The 19,807-nt window shown below is 61.0% G+C and overlaps 1 protein-coding gene across 1 annotated transcript in view; it reads left to right on the top strand.

Annotated features, from left to right (window-relative positions):
• The window catches only part of AFAP1 (actin filament associated protein 1), an 82,421-nt gene extending 72,937 nt beyond the window's left edge, over positions 1–9,484 (top strand). The window contains exons 14-17 of the mRNA XM_028088788.2: positions 2,003–2,167; positions 3,790–3,980; positions 7,349–7,510; positions 9,137–9,484. Of these exons, the coding sequence (XP_027944589.1) occupies positions 2,003–2,167; positions 3,790–3,980; positions 7,349–7,510; positions 9,137–9,163 (545 nt within the window). The 3' untranslated portion in view covers positions 9,164–9,484. The remainder of the gene's footprint in view (positions 1–2,002; positions 2,168–3,789; positions 3,981–7,348; positions 7,511–9,136) is intronic.
• Positions 9,485–19,807: the final 10,323 nt, after the last annotated feature.

The raw sequence follows: 19,807 nt of genomic DNA, 5'->3' as shown, positions 1-19,807 counted from the left end.
TCTGCCGCGCCTTGCGGTCTGCGAGCTGATACGGACAGGCTCCCGTTCCTTTCTCCAGCCGCGTGAGCAGGCAGGTGTTCGTGCAAGGGCAGAAATCCTCTCTGAGAGACCCAGGTACACCACCACCCCCCACCCCCCACCCCCCGTGCCTCACAGCTGGCCGGTGACAGAACTGGAGGGACGACCCGGCTTCACGCCCCGAATCCGGCAGGGGGCTGAGCAGAGAAGCAGCAAGACGCAAGTGAGGGGCTCAGCATTAATTGCATTCTGTGTCTTTGCTGAATTCAGCCAGTTGCATTGTAGCCTGGATGGGCTTGACCGCATGGGGACCAAAAGATGTGGCTATGTATAGGTTATTACAGGTTTATTGGGAAAGCATCTCCGATCAGAAAGAAGTGAACAGGTTTTGGACTTCATCTATGGAACATATCCTTACCCTGGCCGCTAATAGCAGTGCTTTGGTTTCAAATTGTTCCTTTTGTTATCCCCACGCTGGGATCCTTTTAGCATCATGCTCTGTGTGTGCATTTTCTGTTTGTTTTTAGTGAGGGGAGGTGCACTGGGGACAGAAGATTTTGCACCTGCCTTCATAAACACACAGTTGCATCGCCATCGTGATGGTTTGCGCTGCGGGATTCGGTGACTTCAGCATCTAGGACGGATGCTGGAAGTGGCTGGCCATGGACAGGGCTGTGGGGACTCAGCTGTCCCCGACAGTGATTAGAGCTGTCAGGGACGGTCCACCCTGCCCCAGGCATCACATGGTTTCGTGAGATGGGTTTTAGGTACAAATAGCACGTTTCTTTAAACCTCAAGGTAGGCCTTCCCACTTCTGCTTTATAGAGGGTGAAGCTGAGGCTCAGGGAGATTAGCTGCCGGCCCAGAGCCACAGCTGCCCCCCTGGCCCACGCCTCCGCTGGGAACCCTCACCCCACGCTCCTGCCCAGAAGTCTCTGCACGTCCAGTGGGGCAGCACAGGTGCAGGCCAGCGAGAGTGGTGTTGTGTGGTGGGGCGTGAAGCCGTGGGGGGCGGTGCATGACGCGCAAGAGGCCCCCGAGGGGTAATCAGGTGCAGGAGGCAGTGGAAGCTCCGAAATCGGTGGGCCTCCATCACGCCTGTGACATCTTCATCTCTTCAAGGTCTTTTTCCAGAGACGGTCCTTCTTAGTATTATCAAGAGGCCAACATAATTAGAGGAGAGGAGCTTGGGGTGGGGATTTTAAGGTGACATCAGTTAGTGGTGTGACCCTGGCCAAATCTCGGAGGGGTTTCCTGGGGAATGGTTTCCTCTTCACTCATTCCTTTTATTTAATGAGCAGCGGTGGCGTCCCCATCTGTGCTTGTTCCGAGTGCTTTGTAAACACTAAGTTGACCCTGGTTACAGCCCTGAGAATGACCACGTCACAGATGAGGGAACCGAGGCACAGAGAGGCGAGGGGCCTTGCTGCGGGTCACGCGGCCGACGCGGCGAACTGGGGCTCTGACCCAGCCGGTCGGGCCCGGACGCCGCCCTGCGCGGACTCCGCGAGCTCTCCGTTCTTCACCCGCTCACTCAGTGCATGCCTGCGCGCTTGCTGCAGGCGGGCACCGACCGCGGCACAGGGGACAGAGCAGAGCTGCCGTCGGGTTGGCCAGAGCCAGACTGCGTGGGTGCCGGGCTCCGGGGTGGCCGTGTTACCGAAGCGTTCTGAAAAATAACAGAGAAAGAGGCGACCCTCGATGTTGGTGATAGGGTACTCATCCCAGCCCCACTGCCTCAAAGGACAGGGAGTTAAAGGGATGTCCTCATATTCTGTTCTCATTTTCTTAACTGCACTAGGAAATTTGAACTACTCCCCTTTCGACTCTATTCCAACTGGTCCCATTCTTTTTCTTACTGAGCTAGCGAAATAACCAGATTAGAGTTTCTTTCTCTGCATTGGCTGATTTTAAACAGGCTTTATGAATTACACTGTTATGTGGTTAAACCTAATTTTCTTTTGCTGCTTTTCTCCCCGCTAAGATGCTGACCAGTACAAATATGGCAAGAACCGGGTCGAAGCCGATGCCAAGCGGTTGCAGAGTAAAGAAGAGGAGCTGCTAAAGCGGAAGGAGACGCTGAGGAACAGGCTGGCCCAGCTCCGGAAAGAGAGGAGAGACCTGCGAGCCGCCATCGAAGTGAACGCTGGTACGGGGGGTGGGGGTGGGGGTGCGCTTCCAGCCGCCATGGGCACCTCCTTGGGTTAGCGCCTCGGTTTCCTCCCGTTCTGCCCGCGGGCTCTCACCTGAGTAAGACCGCATCTCCCCGTGTGGTGCTGCTTATCATTTGGAAGCACTGCGGGTAAGCCGGGGGCAGGTGCCGCAGTCGGGGGACCGTGGAACAGACGAGGAGGCCGGGACCACCCCTCAGCCTGCTCGCTGCTCGTGGAGGCTGGCAGTGCTGGGAGTCGTCCCAGCCTCTGGTGTCAGCGCAGAGACGCTCAGGAGTTTCAGGTCATGTGTCTGATGAAGCAGCTGGGGGGCTGGTTGGCAGGAGGACAGTCCACAGGGACAGTAAGATTCAGGAGCCCGGGTAAGAGGTCTCTGCAGGGCAGAAGGAGCCCTCCGAGCCCCGAGAAGGGACAGTGTCTGAATTCTTGGAAGGGAGCGGGGAAATAGGCCAGGTTAGCAGAGACACTCTCAAAGGGGAAGTCAGACCGAAGGCAGCTGTCAGAGAACCGAGTCGGGACCAGAGGGGTGTCTCTGGCCCAGGCTTGTTCTTGCCGGCAGGAGCTGGGGATGTGGTTCCTGGTTCTGGGGCTGGACCTGTTTAACAGAGTCACCTCAGCTCCACACTGGCTCTTACCCTGGGCAAGACCCACTCTTCAGGCTTGGATTAGGCGGGACTCAGAGGGGCGCAGAGGACCAGGAAGGAGGAGTTCGTGCACCCGCCCCCGAAACGGTCCGTCAGCGCTTTGGTCCTTCCAGACTTTGCGCCTCAGTGACTTTTATGACAAGAAGTGCTTTGGGAGTTTAAAGTCTGGGAGGTTAGGTATAGGCTGAGCGGGTGGGAGATAACCTGTGGGGGGGACGGGACGTGGCGTCCAGCCACCTGCAGGGGGACCACGGGCCGAGTTAGAGACCCTGGGAGGAGCTTCCAGGCCAACGAGACAGAAGGAGGGTTCCTTCCTTCTTCTGTTTCAAGTTTGCAAGATAGTGAAGATGCAGATAGGTTAGAGCAGCTCCCGTGCCGTGAGCATTAGAGGCCAGGGCCACACACAGAAGTCGGGCGACCCCTTGGAATCCGTCTTCCTGCATGCGCAGTGTGTACGTGACCTGCCTCCTTGCGTCACTGAAACACATTTCAAATAAAAGGAATACAGTGAGTGTGCTGTGGAGCCCTGGAGGTGCAAGCTTTGTTGTAGTCGACTCCACGGGCAGGAGAGAGAGGACTCAGGAATAGCGGGTGGGAACATCAGAACAGGAGAAGAGCCAGACTTTTCCGGTCCCCAGCGCCCCTGCAGGCCATCTGGTTAGAGTCCATGTGTTCAGGTGAGTGTACGGAGGTCCGGGCCTAGAATCCTGGGATTTGTGAGAATCGAGGGCTCTGGCTTCCAGGTCAAGTCTCCCAGCTGTGGGAGAGCGGAGTGCTCGGGAAGGGCCTCGGCTCTTGTAAAGAACAGCTGAACTTGAGTTTTGTAGAAAGGGCCCAGGTCAGGGCCGCTCGAGCCAGAGAGTTCCGCAGGGGTCCTGGGAGGGGGCCCAGCGCGTGTCCTCCATCCCGAGACCCTCACCCACGGCTGCAGCGACAGTGTTTCTGTGGGGTTTCAGGCAGGAAGACCCAGGTGGTTCTGGAAGACAAGCTGAAGAGGCTGGAGGAGGAGTGTAAGCAGAAGGAGGCAGAGCGCGTCAACCTAGAGCTCGAGCTGACGGAGGTCACGGAGAGCCTGAAGAAGGCCCTGGCCGGCGGGGTCACCCTCGGGCTGGCCATCGAGCCCAGGTCGGGGACGTCGAGCCCGCAGGTAAGGTCTGCTCCCGCCCAGCAAACACCCAGCCACATGGCGGCCTCGGATGTGCTCTCGGCTGTGTTCCGAGCGGCCGACGCCGCGTTTGCTTCTCTCCGTGCAACGATGGTGGGCACATGAGCCCGTTTCCCTTCCCTCCTCCGATCCACTGATCAGAGGCACAGCTCCTCTTATCCCTTTTGAAACATGTCCTGATTCAGTTCCAATTCATTAGCTGGAGACCTCAATCCAATGTAGCCGGTTTTATTGAGACGTGCAGCACGTCCTGGGAACCCTGCCAGGGGCCGGGAAACACAGGCAGGAAACACGGCCTCCCCCTCGGATCTCACGGAACAAGGGGGAATCACTTTCCAGCACAAATTACCACCTGCAGGGACTTACCCTTCACTCTCGTTGGACTAACGGTCACTGAGAAGTCACTGCTGTCCCTTGCTCGTGACAATGCCATCATGGTCCCTGGGGCCTGGGGAGTCACATGTCACCGCTTCCATCTTACAAACCCAGAGGCAGAGGCCCAGAGAAGTGATGGGAAGCTGCCTAAGCACAGTGGCCAGCCAGGCAGCCCTGGACGCGGGCTCGGTCTCAGGGGGACCCCGCGGCCCTCCCCCCCACCTCCCTGAAATCCCGCCACCCGCCTTACACCTGTCCCTCTCGGGAACTCCAACCCCCGTCCCTCTCCACCGGCCACCCCTCGACGTTGAGGAGTCGGCCGTCGCCTGGCAGAGCTGGATATAGCAGCAAGAACCAGACCCTGGAACACAAGCCACAGCCTGTAGGAAAGCAGGCTCGGGGGTCGGATAGGCAGGGTTTGGGGTCACCTCCCTTCCCGAGGCCTCTGCAAAATGGGGATAATGACATTCCTGCGTCTGTAACAGCTCCTGGCACAGTGTCTGGCCGAAGACAGTGTGGGTTCATCATACATGTATTTGTTAGCTCGTGTATTCATTCGTTCATTCAACAACTTATGCATACATACCCAGGCCGTGCACCCGCGGGGTGCCGGGCGCTCTCCCGGGCTCAGGACACCCCTATGGAGCCTGTGTTCTGGCAAGGGAGGAGGCTGCAGGTTACGTGTGTGTCCACGTGGATTCCCGCTATGAGACCAAGGTGCGGGGTGGGTGGGCGTGTCGGGAGCCGGCATGCAAGGGCTGCCCCCCTCTCCCGGCCCCCGGCGTCTCAGCCTCCTGCTTGAACAGGACTGGGCACAGCGAGGTCCACTGCGACTGGAGGGGGCGCTTGTGCTGGAGGTACATGGGCTTGTGGGCCCCACGGACCCTGGCCTCCTGCAGGGGTGGCCACACCACCCCCGGGGCTTCTCTCCTGCCATCCCAGGCTCTTGGCCCCATCTTTGCCTTCTGAGCCCTCGCCCGTTCTTTGGACTCTGGCCCCGCCCCCAACCCCTGGCAGCCACCCTCCTACCTGCCCCCCCGCCCCTCCAAATTCATCTTTTGGAAACGGTTGTCAGTTCCCACGGTGTCCTGTCCGCCTGCTCTCTCCTCCACTCGCTGGGGGACAGGTCACCTCCAAACTACAAGTCCCCTACCTCACCCCTGTCTCCGATTTCAGGCATCTCTCCAAGCTAGCTACTTTCTTCACCTGGTGACCCCGCATCCTCCTGGGGATCCCCTCTAGTGGTGACGCCACATCACCCGCCAGGGGTCCCCTCTCTCTAGTGGTGACGCCACATCACCCGCCAGGGGTCCCCTCTCTCTAGTGATGACCCCACATCACCCGCCAGGGGTCCCCTCTCTCTAGTGGTGACCCCTCATCCCCCCGGGGGTCCCCTCTCTCTAGGGTGACCCCGCATCCCCCCGGGGGTCCCCCTCTCTAGGGTGACCCCGCATCACCCGCCAGGGGTCCCCTCTCTCTAGGGTGACCCCGCATCCCCCCGGGGGTCCCCTCTAGGGTGACCCCGCATCCCCCTGGGGGTCCCCTCTCTCTAGGGTGACCCCGCATCCTCCTGGGGGTCCCCTCTAGTGGTGACCCCACATCACCCGCCAGGGGTCCCCTCTCTCTAGTGGTGACCCCACATCACCCGCCAGGGGTCCCCTCTCTCTAGTGGTGACCCCGCATCCCCCCGGGGGTCCCCCTTTCTAGTGATGACCCCGCATCGTCCTGGGAGTCCCCTCTCTCTAGTGGTGACCCCGCATCCCCCCGGGGGTCCCCCTTTCTAATGATGACCCCGCATCGTCCTGGGAGTCCCCTCTCTCTAGTGGTGACCCCGCATCCTCCTGGGAGTCCCCTCTCTCTAGTGGTGACCCCGCATCCCCCCGGGGATCCCCTCTTTCCAGTGGTGACTGTATCCCCCGAGGTCCCCATCTTGGCTCCCACTTGTCAGGTCTTCTCTCTTTTGGCCCAAATAGCCAAGCTTGTCCTTCTGAAGGCTTAGGACGGGTCTATTTGAGCCTCCCCACCCAGACCGCGGGGCCTGGCGGCTTCCTCTTGCGGGAGGGCCCTCCTGGGACTTGCCTTGCCCTCATCTTCCCTGGGACGGGCAGCTCCCCGCAGTTCCCACCTAGTCCTCATCCCCGGAACGTGGCTCATCGGACGGACGCACTGCCTTGGGGACCCAGCGCGGCCTCTGCCAGAGAGGGAGATGAGGTCTCTCCTTCCTGCCAGCCACTCCGCCCCCACCCCCTCCCAGCCAGCTCCCTCCCAGAAGCATTCCGAGTAAACCAGAACATGGGTGAAGCTGGCTGCTTGGTGTTCAGGGTCAGCAGCCCCCGGTAGGGGCCCTAAGTGACCCACTGTTGTGTTCTGCTCAACGGCGTGCTGTACAACCCAGCGCACGTCTCCGGGTCACACGCTGTGCAGCAGTGACAGCAAGTGTTGTCCCGGGGCTCATCGGGCGGCCCTGCTCACTGCCAGTGCACTTGCCTGCGCAGGAGCCTGTACCTTCCTGGGGGCAGGGGGGGAGGGTGCGGGGCGCGCCTTTTCGCTCCACTTCAAGTCTTCAGAAAATGTCTTCTTTTGGCCTCCGGACCTACATGTGCTGCAGATGGCTGGGCGCCTCAGGATCGTCGGGCTGGGGCCACGCTGCTGTGGGCCACGGGCCCGGGGACTTGTGCTGCCCAGTGGTGGAGGGCGGCTGCAGACGTAGAGCTCTTTGCAGGCACAAAGCTGGGTGCATGGGGACAGGGCGGGGCCCCCTGCCCACCTCCCAGCACCACCAGCGGTCCTGTCTGTCACCGACCAGTAGAAGGTGCTCCCAGAACCTGTGCTGACCACTTGGGGTGATCATCATTACCATTCTTGCCTGTTCCCCAAACCTGCGTGTTTTCTTTAAAATGACCAGTTGTCCCGTTGGGACATGCCGCGGGCCTGGGGACCACACCTCACACGGGGTCTTCTCTCTGCATCGACAGTCTCCAGTTTTTAGGCACCGGACCCTGGAGAGCTCACCCATGTCCAGCTGCGAGACCAGTGATGCCGAGGGCCCGGTGCCGGTGAACAGCGCGGCCGTGCTGAGGAAGAGCCAGCCGGCGGGCGGCTCCCCCTGCCGGGGGCATGTGCTGCGGAAGGCCAAGGTGAGCTCGCTCTCCCGCGGGGGGACACCTGCCCTGAGGCGTGCTGGCCGCTGTGGGAGGGACAGGGGAGATGCCGTGTGCCGTCTCCCAAATCCCCACAGCCCCAGGCTCCTTCAGGGGGCCTCCTTTTCAAAGGGGAAAAGCCCAGAACGTCACGGCAAGGCGCTTACCAGGCGGTGTCAGCAGAAGCAGCAGCTCTGGGCGCACCTGGGTTTTCCTTGCTGGAGCGGGGTTCTTCACAGAGGGTCCAGGCCTAGACTCTCCTCCAGCCCGCACCGCCCCCCGCCAACAGTGGTGTTGGAGGCGCACGATGAACCCCCCCCAGGCCCCCTGTGGTCTCCAGGCTCCACATGGGATCGGCCTTGACAAGCTTTGATGCAGAACTTAAAGCTCTCCGAAAACTTAAAAACCATTTATAGGTTATCAAAGCAAACACTTCTTGACAGTAGTAACTGCAAGTGTGTCATACAAAAATCATATTTTGGAAAAATTACATTAATTCATCGGATGAATTTTTTTTTTTAAAGATTTTATTTATTTGACAGAGAGAAACACAGCGAGAGAGGGAACACAAGAGGGGGAGTGGGAGAGGGAGAAGCAGGCTTCCCGTGGAGCAGGGAGCCCGACGCGGGGCTCGATCCCAGGACCCTGGGATCATAACCTGAGCCGAAGGCAGACGCTTACCGACTGAGCCACCCAGGCGCCCCTCATCAGATGAATTTAATTTGCTCTGATGGGTGTGGAGGCGGGCGGCCTCCCTCCACCGCCTCCGGGCCCCGCATTGCTGTCGTTACCTTTGTTCCTGGAGCGCTTCAGAACCGGGTCCAAACTGGCTAGAAATCTGTGATTTTCGGAGAGGCGGCCTGTGTCAGGGAGGATGGCGTGCTCTCGGGGCGGCCCTGGCGGCCGTGGCTGCAGACGCGTCCGAGACCTCGTGTCCTCCCTGGCAAGCGCTTGAAGCCCGCGTGTATTGCCAAGTCTGGGGAAGGAAGGGCTGCCGCCTATTTCTGTTCCTTTTCTTAGCAGGCGTCTGTACCCGTTAGCACACATGCGGGGGGCGCGTATTGCCTGAGGGAGTCTTGGGATGGAGCTGTCCAGTGCAGTCCCCCTGACTGTTTGCAGATGAGAAGTGCAGGAAAAGCGTCTCATTTACTTGGTCTCTTTCCTGCCAAGTCAGACCTACGGTTCAGCTGCTGTAGCCCCTGCCCCAGCTGTGTGTCCTGCGGGTGCTCGGCGGCCACCAGCTTGGGGACTGCAGCTCCTGCCACTTCTCTGTGATAAACGCGGGGTGTGGGGTCTTGGCAGATTCATGCACGGCGACACCGAGGCCGGCCGCACTCACAGAGGGACCTAGCCGTCCCTGCTCGCGGGTCCAGGAACCGTGCCCACAGCCTCAGGAAGGGACTCCCGAGAACAGTGACGGGGGCTCACGGCTGGGGGCAGGGGCGGGGCTTGGCCTCTTGGCTCTGGAACAAGGGTCCCCTCGTGGATCTGATTCCCGGCTCAAATGGTGATTCCCAAACTTCTGAGCGGCCACCGTACGGGTTTGCACACTGTCCACAGGTGCAGCCCTGTCTCCTGGCGCCTTACTGCTTTGACCCATGCCTTTCCTCTTGCCACACTTAGGAGTGGGAGCTGAAGAACGGGACGTAGAGGGACGGCAGGACGCCCTGCTCGCTGGCACTGCCGCCGCAGGAAGCTCCGCCCGCGTGGCCACGGTGCAGGACACCAGGGTTTGTGACTGAGCCCCGACGCCACCAGCGCCCAGACCCGCCCGCGCGTCCTCTTGCTACTGTACTTGTCCCCTCTAAAGAAATTCACTTGTAACACTTGGGTTTCCACCTCTCTCTGTTGAGGAGCAGGAAGGGAGGTAGAGGAGTCCTTTGGCAGATGAGAAGCTGCATCTTTTTACCGAGCTCAGTGAGTGCTTTCCCCAGTGTCCGCCCGTCCCGCCCCCGGACTGCAGGTGACCGGCCCGTGCCCCCCCCGAGGCCCCTCGCAGGCCCCGGGGCCCCCTGCCCGTCTGCAGAGAGGGCCGGGGTGCCGAGCGGCTCGTCCTGCCTGTGTCTCGGCGCCCCCCGCCCCGCCCCATGTCCACCCCCACGTCACCAGAGGCAGGTGCACGAGAAACCCGAGCTGTGAAGCATCTGGTACCTTTTAACTGTCTCTTCTCTGGACAAATGCTTTTGTCACCATGACGTGAAAAGCTGCCATTTTTTTTACACTTTTTAAAAACTTCTTTTTAGCGTGTGTTGCACTTAGCTCTAAGGGTTTTTCAGAGATTCTGTATCATATTTTATTATTTGTACTGCTTTTGAAAGGCAGCAGAGTATTTCTGCTGCTTCACTAGTGTGTGTCCCCACCGCCCCTTTCCCCGGTGTCCCTGACCCCGTCTGCCCCGCAGAGCCTGCAGGTGACCCGCGGAGCATGGGCGGCCTCACCGGATGACGGTGGGACTTCCATTCACAGGATGGGCCCATCCCCAGAGAGGGAAGCAGGTTCTGGAAGTCGCTCGGCCATAGAACCGTAGCATCCTGAGCGGGACGAGAGCTTCCAGTCCCTCCCCGGGCCCCCGGCCCCCGCCTGCAAACCCAGGCCCGGAGCGCGGGTGCCCCAGGGCTGCTGGCCAAGGCCGGGTCTCTGCCCCCCAACTCTGCTGGGCCTCCAGAGGGACCCTCTCAGGGATTCTCAGCTATGGGGAGATGCAACCCTGGATGACATGAGAGTCAGTCACACCAGGATCCTTCTGCAGACGGATTCGGGGGCACAAGTCACACACATGTGGGGGGCGCTTCCTGCTGAGATGCAGGAGCCTAGTGGTGTAAGCCTTTCATCTAGAAGCTTCCCTACCAACTGTAGGGATAGAAGGCAAGAAACGGTTTCCGTGCTTTCCCCCGGCACGCCTCCGGAGTCCCTCCTGGGCTCAGCCCCTCTCCTGCAGGCCTTCCTTAGGCGTGAAGTCAACCAGCGTCAGTCAGGGCCCTCGGGCCCCACGTGGCAGCGTGCGATTTTGGCTGTAGAGCGGGCGAGCAGCCTCCCGCGCGGGGGACAGTTTCCAGCAGGGAGCGGGGGCTGGAGCAGACCCCAGCAGAGACGCGGGCCCCCCTCCCGTGCTAGCACCCCCAGGAAATGGAGGGAGGACTCCCCCCCAGAGCCTCCGGGCCCACCTTCCCGGCGCTGTCAGGAGGAGCCCTGTCCTGTTGTCTGTCTGCGTGGGCAGCTCGGCCGCCTTGCATCCTACGAAGCTGATTTTCTGTAAAAGGAAACAGTTTGGTCCACCGTAGATTTTTGCTGCCTTCTGATCCAATAAGGTTTTGCAAAGTGAGGCACCTGGGTCACCCTGCTTGACAGCCAACTTGGCCCAAGCAGCTAGCAGGTTTCGACTGTTAGGAGGGAAAACGTGAGCGACCCATACCCCTGACTGCGGCCCTGCACAGCCGGCGAGACCCCAGGCAGCCTGGGGACCCTCACCCTGTGGGTTTGCGGGAGCCGGGATTTGGACCCTGGTCCTCGGACTCCTGGCGTGCACATTCCGCGTCTAAAGGGCCCAGGTTTCACATTCGCTTTCCTCACCATCAGCCCTTGAAAGAGGGTCGCAAGCTTAGACAGATCCTGCTGGTTCCACCGAGCCGTTGGCAGCGGGTCGCATGGAGGGCGAGGCCGCCACCCGGGGGCTCCCACGATGTTATGTGTTCCCCTCGGTGTCTTAGATTTGATCAGAAAGGTGAAAGGATTTGCTTCAAAATAAGTTATTTATTTGTATATGTTCAATAAATAGAGTTTTTAATTTATATCTGTACATATTAGACACACATGAGACGTCTTGTCAGGATTCGGGCAGCGATGTCATTTCATGGCCCCCCCGGAAGCTCCCTGCCCGGCAGCCACGGGAGGCTCGCCCCACGGGGCGGAGTCCCATTCCCTTCGAGGGGTCACCTGTTCGCCGAGCGCTGGCCAGACCATGACAGGATCCTGACCCAAAGTGGAGGAGCGTGGTGGCCGTGCCCGGGGGCCACATCTGCCCCACCACCAGCCCCGGGGCTCTGCCTCTGCTGTATTTTGGTCAGGTGTCATCAACCTTCAAATCCCCTCCAGTTTTGTGTGTTGATAATGTTTTAAAGTCACTCACCAACCTTTTGCACAGAAACAAAATGGTGGTTACGAGCTCGCTGTGTCACCTGTGGCGTGGGACGGGGGGAAGCGGTCACTTTGCCCCTCCTCAGAGTCAGTAGGGGGTGGGGCAAGGCCCTCTGCGGGCATCAGACCAGCCAGCCCTGCCCTCGCCGGGCTTCCAGATGGTTCCACCTACTGGTAACCAGTGTGGGTCTGCGGAAGGGTCCAGGTGGGCGTGGATCTTTCCGGAGTCTTCTCTGGGTGGCCGTGCATACGCCATGCCGTAAACCCCATCCTGTCCCCCCCCCACCCCCGTTCGCACACCTCAGTGTTGCCAAACCTGATCGGCCACCTCATTCACCTCAACCGTCCCGAGTTCCAAAAACCCCAAATCACTCAGGTTGGAGGTGTGCTGCCTTCTGCAGAGTGTGTGCGGGTTTGCACGGGGCCGGGCCCGGGGCTTGCCGGCACGCTCTTGAGAGGGGCGTGGCCTCACAGCAGGCGGTGCTCTGGGTTTGCTCGCCCAGTCCTGTGACGGGCCCTCCCGAGGGTGGGCAGCGGGGTGGGTGCCTGGAGCGGGGCCCCTGGCGCCAGCAAAGATCCCTGCGGCCCAGCCCGCACGCCCCTTCCAGGAGGCCTCTCCCGGGCCGGCCGCAGTGTCCACCGCCCCCCGGCTCGGCAAGGTGGCATCGCTCAGATGTTAAACTGTTGCCTTCCTCGTTTTGTTTTGTTTTTTTCTAAAATAATTTTTTACTGGGGAATTTTTCAAATCCGAGGCATCGTTTTAAAGAGAATCATTCTTACTCCTATTTTGTTGCTGTTGTCACTGCTGGCCCATGGCTAGGTTGATACTGTGAATACATGAAGGTAAACTGTACCCCGTGCCCCGCGGTGGGCGCAGCCTCCCCCCCCCGCGAGCGCCCCCTGCAGGCAGCTCGTCTCCCACCAAGGCCCGGGGCTTCGCGGGCGGCCTCCCTCCCTCCCGCCGCCTGCAGGTGTCTCCAGGTGTTCCTGGGTGAGGCCGGGGTGTGGCCGGGGCAGGCCTTTCCGACGGGGGACCATCAGATCGCGATTCTTAGGGACCAAAGGTGTTTTTAATAAGATAAATCTTTGTATCTGGTTTTCTAACGAGAAAGGAAACAGTGACTTTAAATTTAAACACCAACTTTTAAATTATAGATACTTAGCACTCATTGACCACGGCTCTAAGTTGTAAAGTGTTTTCATATTAAGATTGTAATTATTTCCTTACTGTATTTTTTAAAAACTAAACTTGTATTTAAAATTCTCTTTGAAAGAAACAAGCAAGAAACAGCAAAGATTTTTTTTTTAATTAAATATGTTGGCGGTGCCCGTTTTAAAGGACTGTAAATATATTTTCACTGTGTTTCTCAACATATTTAATTCATAGGGAACTTTTATCGAAGGAAACTTCCAACGGAAATACCAGTTTTCAGGCGTTTTGCTCCATGTTGTAGTCACCTCACCTGAATTTTCTGCTTTACTAACGGATTTTTCTACTGTTTCACACGGTGTAGCCTGCGGACTGGCGCCCTCCGGCGTGCCTCGTTTGTGTGTTATCAATAAAGCTGTGCGCTTCCAGCCGGCCTCCCGTCCTGCTGCCTCAGGCCTTACTTTCTGCCAAATGGGGGCACATTGTTGAGGTCACCTGCGGGGCCGGGAGGGTAGGAAGGAGCAGGTGAGGGAGAAGGTGGGGGCTGTGCTTTGTTTCTCTGAGCAAGGATCTTCTTCCACCAAAGAGCCTCAGCGAACTGTGTTTTCCCATGGCTTTTAGTCCACAGACCCGAATATTCAATGTAAGAAATGTCCGCGCACCTGCTGAGGGCCAGGCTCCGGGCCAGGTGCTGGAGAGGGGAGTCAATCAGGTGGGACTGGCTCTCAGGCGCCCCCTCACGCGAACAGCCTGCTCGGGGCCCCGGAGAGTGCAGGCCCGCGTGGACACGTCCGCACCCCGGGGGAAGATGCAGCCGTCCTCAGGACGGATGGGTGGGCCGTGCAGGAGCGGGGGGTGCCTGGAGCAAGTCAGGGGGCTGGAACAGGAGTTCAGCAGGGAGCAGGGCAGGGTGGGCAACGGTAGGAGCAGAGGGGTGGAGGCTGAGGACGAGGGCCTCTGGGGCGAAGCCAGAACACTGGCCGCGGGCGGCAGAGGTGAGTTTGGATGAGCAGCTGGGGTCAGACTGGAGGGCCCGCGTCCAGGGCTCCTCATGTGGGTGGGACGGCCGAGCTCTGGTTTGGGGAAGACCGCTGCCAGCTGGGGCCGGAATGGGTCAGAGTGACAGCCGTGGCAGGCCTGCGCGGCCACGCTTGCGGGTGTCCAGAGAGGCACACGCCCAGTCCGAGCCAAGCGAGCACCCCCCAGCCCCAGGGGCTGGCTCTTTGCCCAGGGCCTTCCTTGGCCCGGCCCGGCCGAAGGAGCTTGCTCACAGGCAGGATCCGGCCCGAGCCACGGGGCTGGCCTGGCGTCGGATGGAACACACGGAGGAGCGGCCCTTGGCGAGTGCCGCGTCGGGGGGCGGGGGGGGATCGGAGTGCACCCGCTGGACTGCAGTCTGCAGGACGCCCTGGTCATCCAGCGGGAGAGGCCAGGTCTGATCCCGGGGCACGGTGTGTCTGCGGGGGACGCAGGGATGTCCGGGTGACCGAGTGCCCACCGAGACCCAGCTTCCGGGGTCTAGGGCCAGACAGCCCCGTGGGACCCCCTCACCCCGAATTCTGTCTCCCTGTGGTGGGGGGTGGGGCTGGGCACATCACAGATGGTGAAGGGAGGCAGGAGGGGGGCCTTCTCCATCCGTCCTAGAGGAAGGGGGGTTCTCAGCGCACCCTGTGCTCTTAGAGATGCAGAAGCCGGGGGCTGGGTCTTCCCGGCCCCAACCTCAGCTGTTCAACGCGGGCAGCGGTCTCCCGGGGAGGCTTATTCAGCCTGTGTTAACCCACGCCCCTCCCCGGGTCCTGAACACCGGTCAGGTCCTGGCGGGCTGCCGAAGGCACGGAAACTGCTTCTTGGATTTCTAGAAGACGCCAGAGCTCCTACCTTTGCTTTTTCAAACCACGGAGACGACTCGGGGATATTCGTCCTGTGTGTTGTGGTTTTGGGGGCCGGCAACATGAAGCCTCCCCGGCATAAATCAGGAGCTTCCTTAATGGGAAGCAGGGAAAACATTAGCTGATGTGTGTGATCCAGAAATGTTAGGACGGACGCTTCATCAATTTTACGATGCTGTTAAAAATGGCTATCTTTTCATACAAAGGGACCAGATAGTCAAGAACTGGGGTGGGGAGCACAGGAGGGAGGCTGACCCAGGGCAGCGGGTCGTACACTCACCTCCTGATGAGGGGGGCTGGTTCCAGCCGGTCCTGACCACTGAGAGGGCTGGTCTGTCCCAGAGCTATCCACAGGGGTGGCCGGCCTCACCCCTGGACAGACAGACTGCCCTCCCAGGCCAGTTCCTAGAGAGGGTGAGGGGCTCTCGCCCATAGGCATGACTGCACGTGCTGACCAACCATTCTGGAGCCCACCACCCAACCACCTCTAGCGTGGGGCCCCCATGCTCTGGGCCACCACCCCCTTCCCTAATCCCCGCAGGACCAGGTGCCAGACAACGGGTCAGCCCCTCGAGCCCAGAGCCCCCTGAAATTCTTCACACTAGCCGGTCCTGTTGGCACTGCCCACCCGCTCCTTCCCATGAACCTGCAGTAAAGCCTCCTGTTCACACTTTCCAATCACTGTCCCCCCCTCACGTGGCCCACACGTGGCGTGGCGTGGCCGTCCACTTGAGAACTGTGAGTACCACACATTTAGCTGATCCGTGGCAGCCCGCCCCTGATCTGCTGGACTCTCCGTTCTGAGTCACAATAAAACCTACCCTTTAAGCCATCCCAGGCCTAGGCAGTGGGCAGGGACTCCAAGGTCTGCCAGTCTCCAGCGGGGATTCGGGCGCGTTCTCGGATTCCCCACCCCCACGGAGTGGGAGAGGAGCACCCCTCTGGCTGGCCCGCTCGGAGAAGCCAGTGGGCTGAGGCCTGTAAATCGCAGGCACACTCGGCCCCTGGCAGGTGCTCCATGGCGTCTGCCCCCCCCCCCAGCACCCCGGGGGCCATGAGGAGAGCCCGGCGGTCGCCCTGCTCTCCCGCCATGGTGACCGGCTTCCCTCGAGCTTCAGATGGGGACGGTGAGACTCAGGGAGAAGGGGCCCAGACTGCCGCCTCCCTTGGCGGGGGAGCCTCCACCAGCAAGGGGCTGACCACGGGGGTTGCTGTCCCCCAGGACCGCCTCTCCCCACCAGACCCTTGGCCCCCTCATGCCACCACGAGGAGCGGCGCCTTGGGAAGGGCCAACCCCGGCAACCGCCGGCCTTAATGGACCCGTAGAAGGAGCCTGACCGGCAGAGCCTCACGCCCGCCCGCCTGGGGGGCTACTGCCTTCTGCCCCAGGACCCCGCGCCGGGGGCTCCCTCCTCCAGGCCACCCTGTCCCGGAGACCTCTGCAAGCCACCGTAGGACGGGGACAGCGACTCCTGGTCGGGGTCACCGCCGTCAGGAAGGACAAGGAAATGACCCTCGCGGCGGCCGAGCCTCCCGTCTGTCCCCTTCCTTTCTTGCCAACTAAGAATCGGCGTCCCCAGGACAATGCGGGGCTCCCTGTGGACTGGGGCGCCACATGGGGGTGTGCCCTGCCCCTCCCTCCCTCCCTGCCCCCGTGTGCTGTTATGGGCTGTTTTTAAACACGTGCCATGTTTCTGGAGGCTGGGAGCCGCGGGCTGCCTGGTTCTGCGGCTTGCTGCCTGGATTCAGAAGCACCGGTGTGAAAACAGCGCCACCAACGGTGACCGTGACCGCCACACTCAGCCCCGCTCGCTGCGCCTGCGCTTCTCGTCGGCCCGACCGTCTGCCTCCTGAGCACCCAGGGCAGGCCGCTGGTCTGCGCGCCCCCCTGCCGCCCCGCAGGGCTTCGACGGAGCTGAAACCCCCCTCGCCGTGGGGTGTCTTCTCCGCAGGATGGACACTGTTTGCTCAACGAATCCTTCATTCATTTCTCCATTAAGGACACACTTGGTGAACACCTGCCGTGTGGGGGGCGCTTCAGACACACGAGAACAAGCGGTCAGAACTCGCTGCAGCCGCTGGGTACTGGGGACGGGCGTGAAGTGGGTGACCCCGCTAATACACCTGCAGCCAGAGACTGGGAGCCATGAGGAGTGACGCCGCCTTCTGGTTGCAGCATGCTAGGGCTGTGGAACCGTGCTCTGTGGGGAGAAACCCAAGGCTGGGACTTGTGTGGGCGACTCCCCCCCATCATCTCGAACCCACGACGTCCAGGGGACACTCCCTTCACCGGGGACACTGAAGAGGGCTGTTGGTGCAGGGAGCATTCTGGAAAACCGTGTCGTGGCTGCTTTTTGCAGGTCAGAGCTGAGAATAGGGCTGCCACCACGGAGCCTGGGTCCCCGAATTCCAAGGGCATGTGGGACCTCGGGCAGCAGAGTCTGGAGGGCAGCTGGAACCTTCCAGAGACACGTGGGCCTGGCGCGTGCAGCGGGAAGCACGGTTTCAGCAGTGATGGTGGTGGCTGAGCCCGCAGAGGTGTGCACGGGGACTAAGGAACTGATCATGGCGTCCCCAGGACTGAAACAGGTGGACCTCCCACTGAAGTCACAACTCGGCCCCTGCAAAGCAAGCGCACTCCAGACCTGGCGGTTACGGTGACCAGGGTGGCCGTGTCAACACCGTAGTTAGGGGCCCTCCCTGCTTCCCAGACCTGGAGGGTCATATCCCCAAGCCCCTATACCCGGGGGAGGGGGGTGCTGCACCCCCTTGAGGCTGGATGCTGACCTGAATCTACAGGCAGATTTCCTCCTAACCTGCCCCAGACGTACGGACAGCAGAGACGTGTACCAGGGAGAGAAAAAATCCTCACTCCGGGGCTTTCACGGACACGGCTCTCACCCGAGGCAGATTCCCGGGGTCCCCAGTGCCGACGAGGCCACCCACCAGAGCGGGGGGTGTGGTGGTCGGTGGAGGAGGTCTGGCCCCAGCCTGTGTCATGAGCCCACCCCAGGATGACTCCCTCGGTTCTGAATACGCAGGTGGAAACCATCCTTAGCAACAGGAAGAACCAACCCTCCGTGGTCTCCAGCACCAGGGGGTCACCGCGTAGGAAGGCCCCCTGGGACGTCCCCTTCTTACTAAGTTAGTGGACAAAGGCCACCTCAGGCCACTGCAAGAACTGCAGCTGTTAGCAACACCCGCCCCCACGCGGGACACGAAGGACGCAGGGCCGGTGACTCCACCAAAGTCCCCGTCCCTTCCTTACTTTGCCGGGACCGGCCAGGAGAGCGTGGGGCCCAGGGGCGAGGTGAGCAGTTGCAGCTGCGGTTCCAGGCACCATAGCTCACGGGAATGAACCCCGCTCCCCGTGCCTGGGGTGCACGCGGCCTGCTGAGCGTCCTTCCATTCCACACCCCCCAGCGGAGGCCCCCCGATCCAGCCCTCCCACCTGGTGCAAACGGCAGCGCACCTGCCCAGGTGTTCCCGGGGGCCAGGTAAACTCTCCACTCCCCGTCGGCGCGGAGGCCTGTGCACGCCGCAGAGCCTCCCGCCGCGCCCTGCTGATCGGGGCCGCCGAGGAGAAAGCAACAGCCCCTCCAGGAGCCTTGGCACCACGCCACGGCGCCGGACCCCGAGTACCGCGTCAGTCAGGCCGGGTCGGGAGAACGGAGCCGCTCCGGGCCCTCCGCGTGGGAGAGGCTCCACGGAGGGAAGCAGGGGCAGGAGGGCAGCAAGCCGCCGTGAAAATCTCAGCCGTCAGTCAGCACTGAAGAGGGCAGCGCTCCCGACCTTGACCGGCTGCTGCGGGACGGCCCGGGACCCTCCTGGAAATCGCCGGAACCCAAGCTCGGGTCCCAGGAGGCGGCTGAATCGGCAGCGTCTCATCCCGCCGCCGCCTGGCCGCAGGTCCCAAGCCTTTGGTTTCAGGCAGGTGCACAGGGATGCCTCACTTCCGACCCTCCTGCAGCCCTCGCTGACTCACATAAATCCGTGACGTGGCGGGGACACCAGCAGGGCCCACCACCCACCGCGGGAGCGCTGGCCGCCCGCCTCGGGGTTGACAGGAGAGCTGACCTCTCCTCTCCTGGGAGGCGCGCACACCGTACGTTTGGGCACATTTGCGGATCCCGGACTTTCTTCTACTTCCCAGCCGAGGGGTCGCCACCCGGGCTGAGCCTCGGCCAGCCTCCCGGCGACCCCGCGTCCCAGTCGCTCCCCGGCCCTGCGCCTTACTCCTCTCTTGGTTGACGGACACTCCACCATCCCAGTCCGGGCTCACCACTCGCTTCCCGCGGCCCAGTTCTGCTCTTCGTCCTCTTTAACGCAGACGCAAATCCCGCTTGCGTGTTTGCAGCCGGCTCGCACAAAGTCTTGCTGCAGGGACCCCCTTTCTGCTCGGCCTGGACACTTCCACTTTTCTCGCAGGTGACAGTAAGGCACAAAGCATGCGGTTTCTAAAATTTCCTCCAGCTTTCTCTATAGACATGTCCAGAAAAATCGGCCTTTTCTTGTGAATCCACGGCTGCCTCAGCCAGTGGGGTCATCCGCCCGGCCCCGCAGGGCTGTTCTCACCTCTCTTTCCACTTACTGATCCTTGAACGAGGGGTGCTCCCTCCAGACCACGCGTTTTCTGGGTCACGGGCAGCGTCCCGTCCCCACCCCCTCACCCCGCCCCGCGGCTTTCCTAGAGCCCCGGATGAATCACGGGCACCTCTCAGACCATCGCCGTGTATGCACCCCCGGAACGGACGCGGGGTGCCTGATCCCACACTCCGATGTGAAGACTGCAGGATGAGCATTTACTTCTGCATCCTCATCAGCCTTCTGGGGTTGCTCTCTGTCCCCGATGTAGGGACACACAGCGGCCCTGCCTCTGGCTCGGGGCGAGGGTAGGGGAGTGTGTGAGCCAAGAAGAAGACCGTGAACTACCAGGATTCCTTCTGAGACGGCCCTGGGACCTGACTGGGGACTCCAGACTCTATGAGACAAAGATGCCAAGTCTGGCGCTACTGCAGCCATTCTGTGACCTGAGGACAATGATGCGCCACCGCACCTAAGCAGGGGAATGTGGCCGGGAGACACAGAGCCACCCCCGACGTTCTCTGTATAACCCTGTGA

Source organism: Eumetopias jubatus, unplaced genomic scaffold (genome assembly GCF_037043125.1).
Source record: "Eumetopias jubatus isolate StellerSeaLion01/CBP00866 unplaced genomic scaffold, mEumJub1_p1.0 scaffold_2, whole genome shotgun sequence".
NCBI classification, from domain to species: Eukaryota; Metazoa; Chordata; class Mammalia; order Carnivora; family Otariidae; genus Eumetopias; species Eumetopias jubatus.
This window is presented reverse-complemented; position numbering and strand designations above follow the sequence as displayed.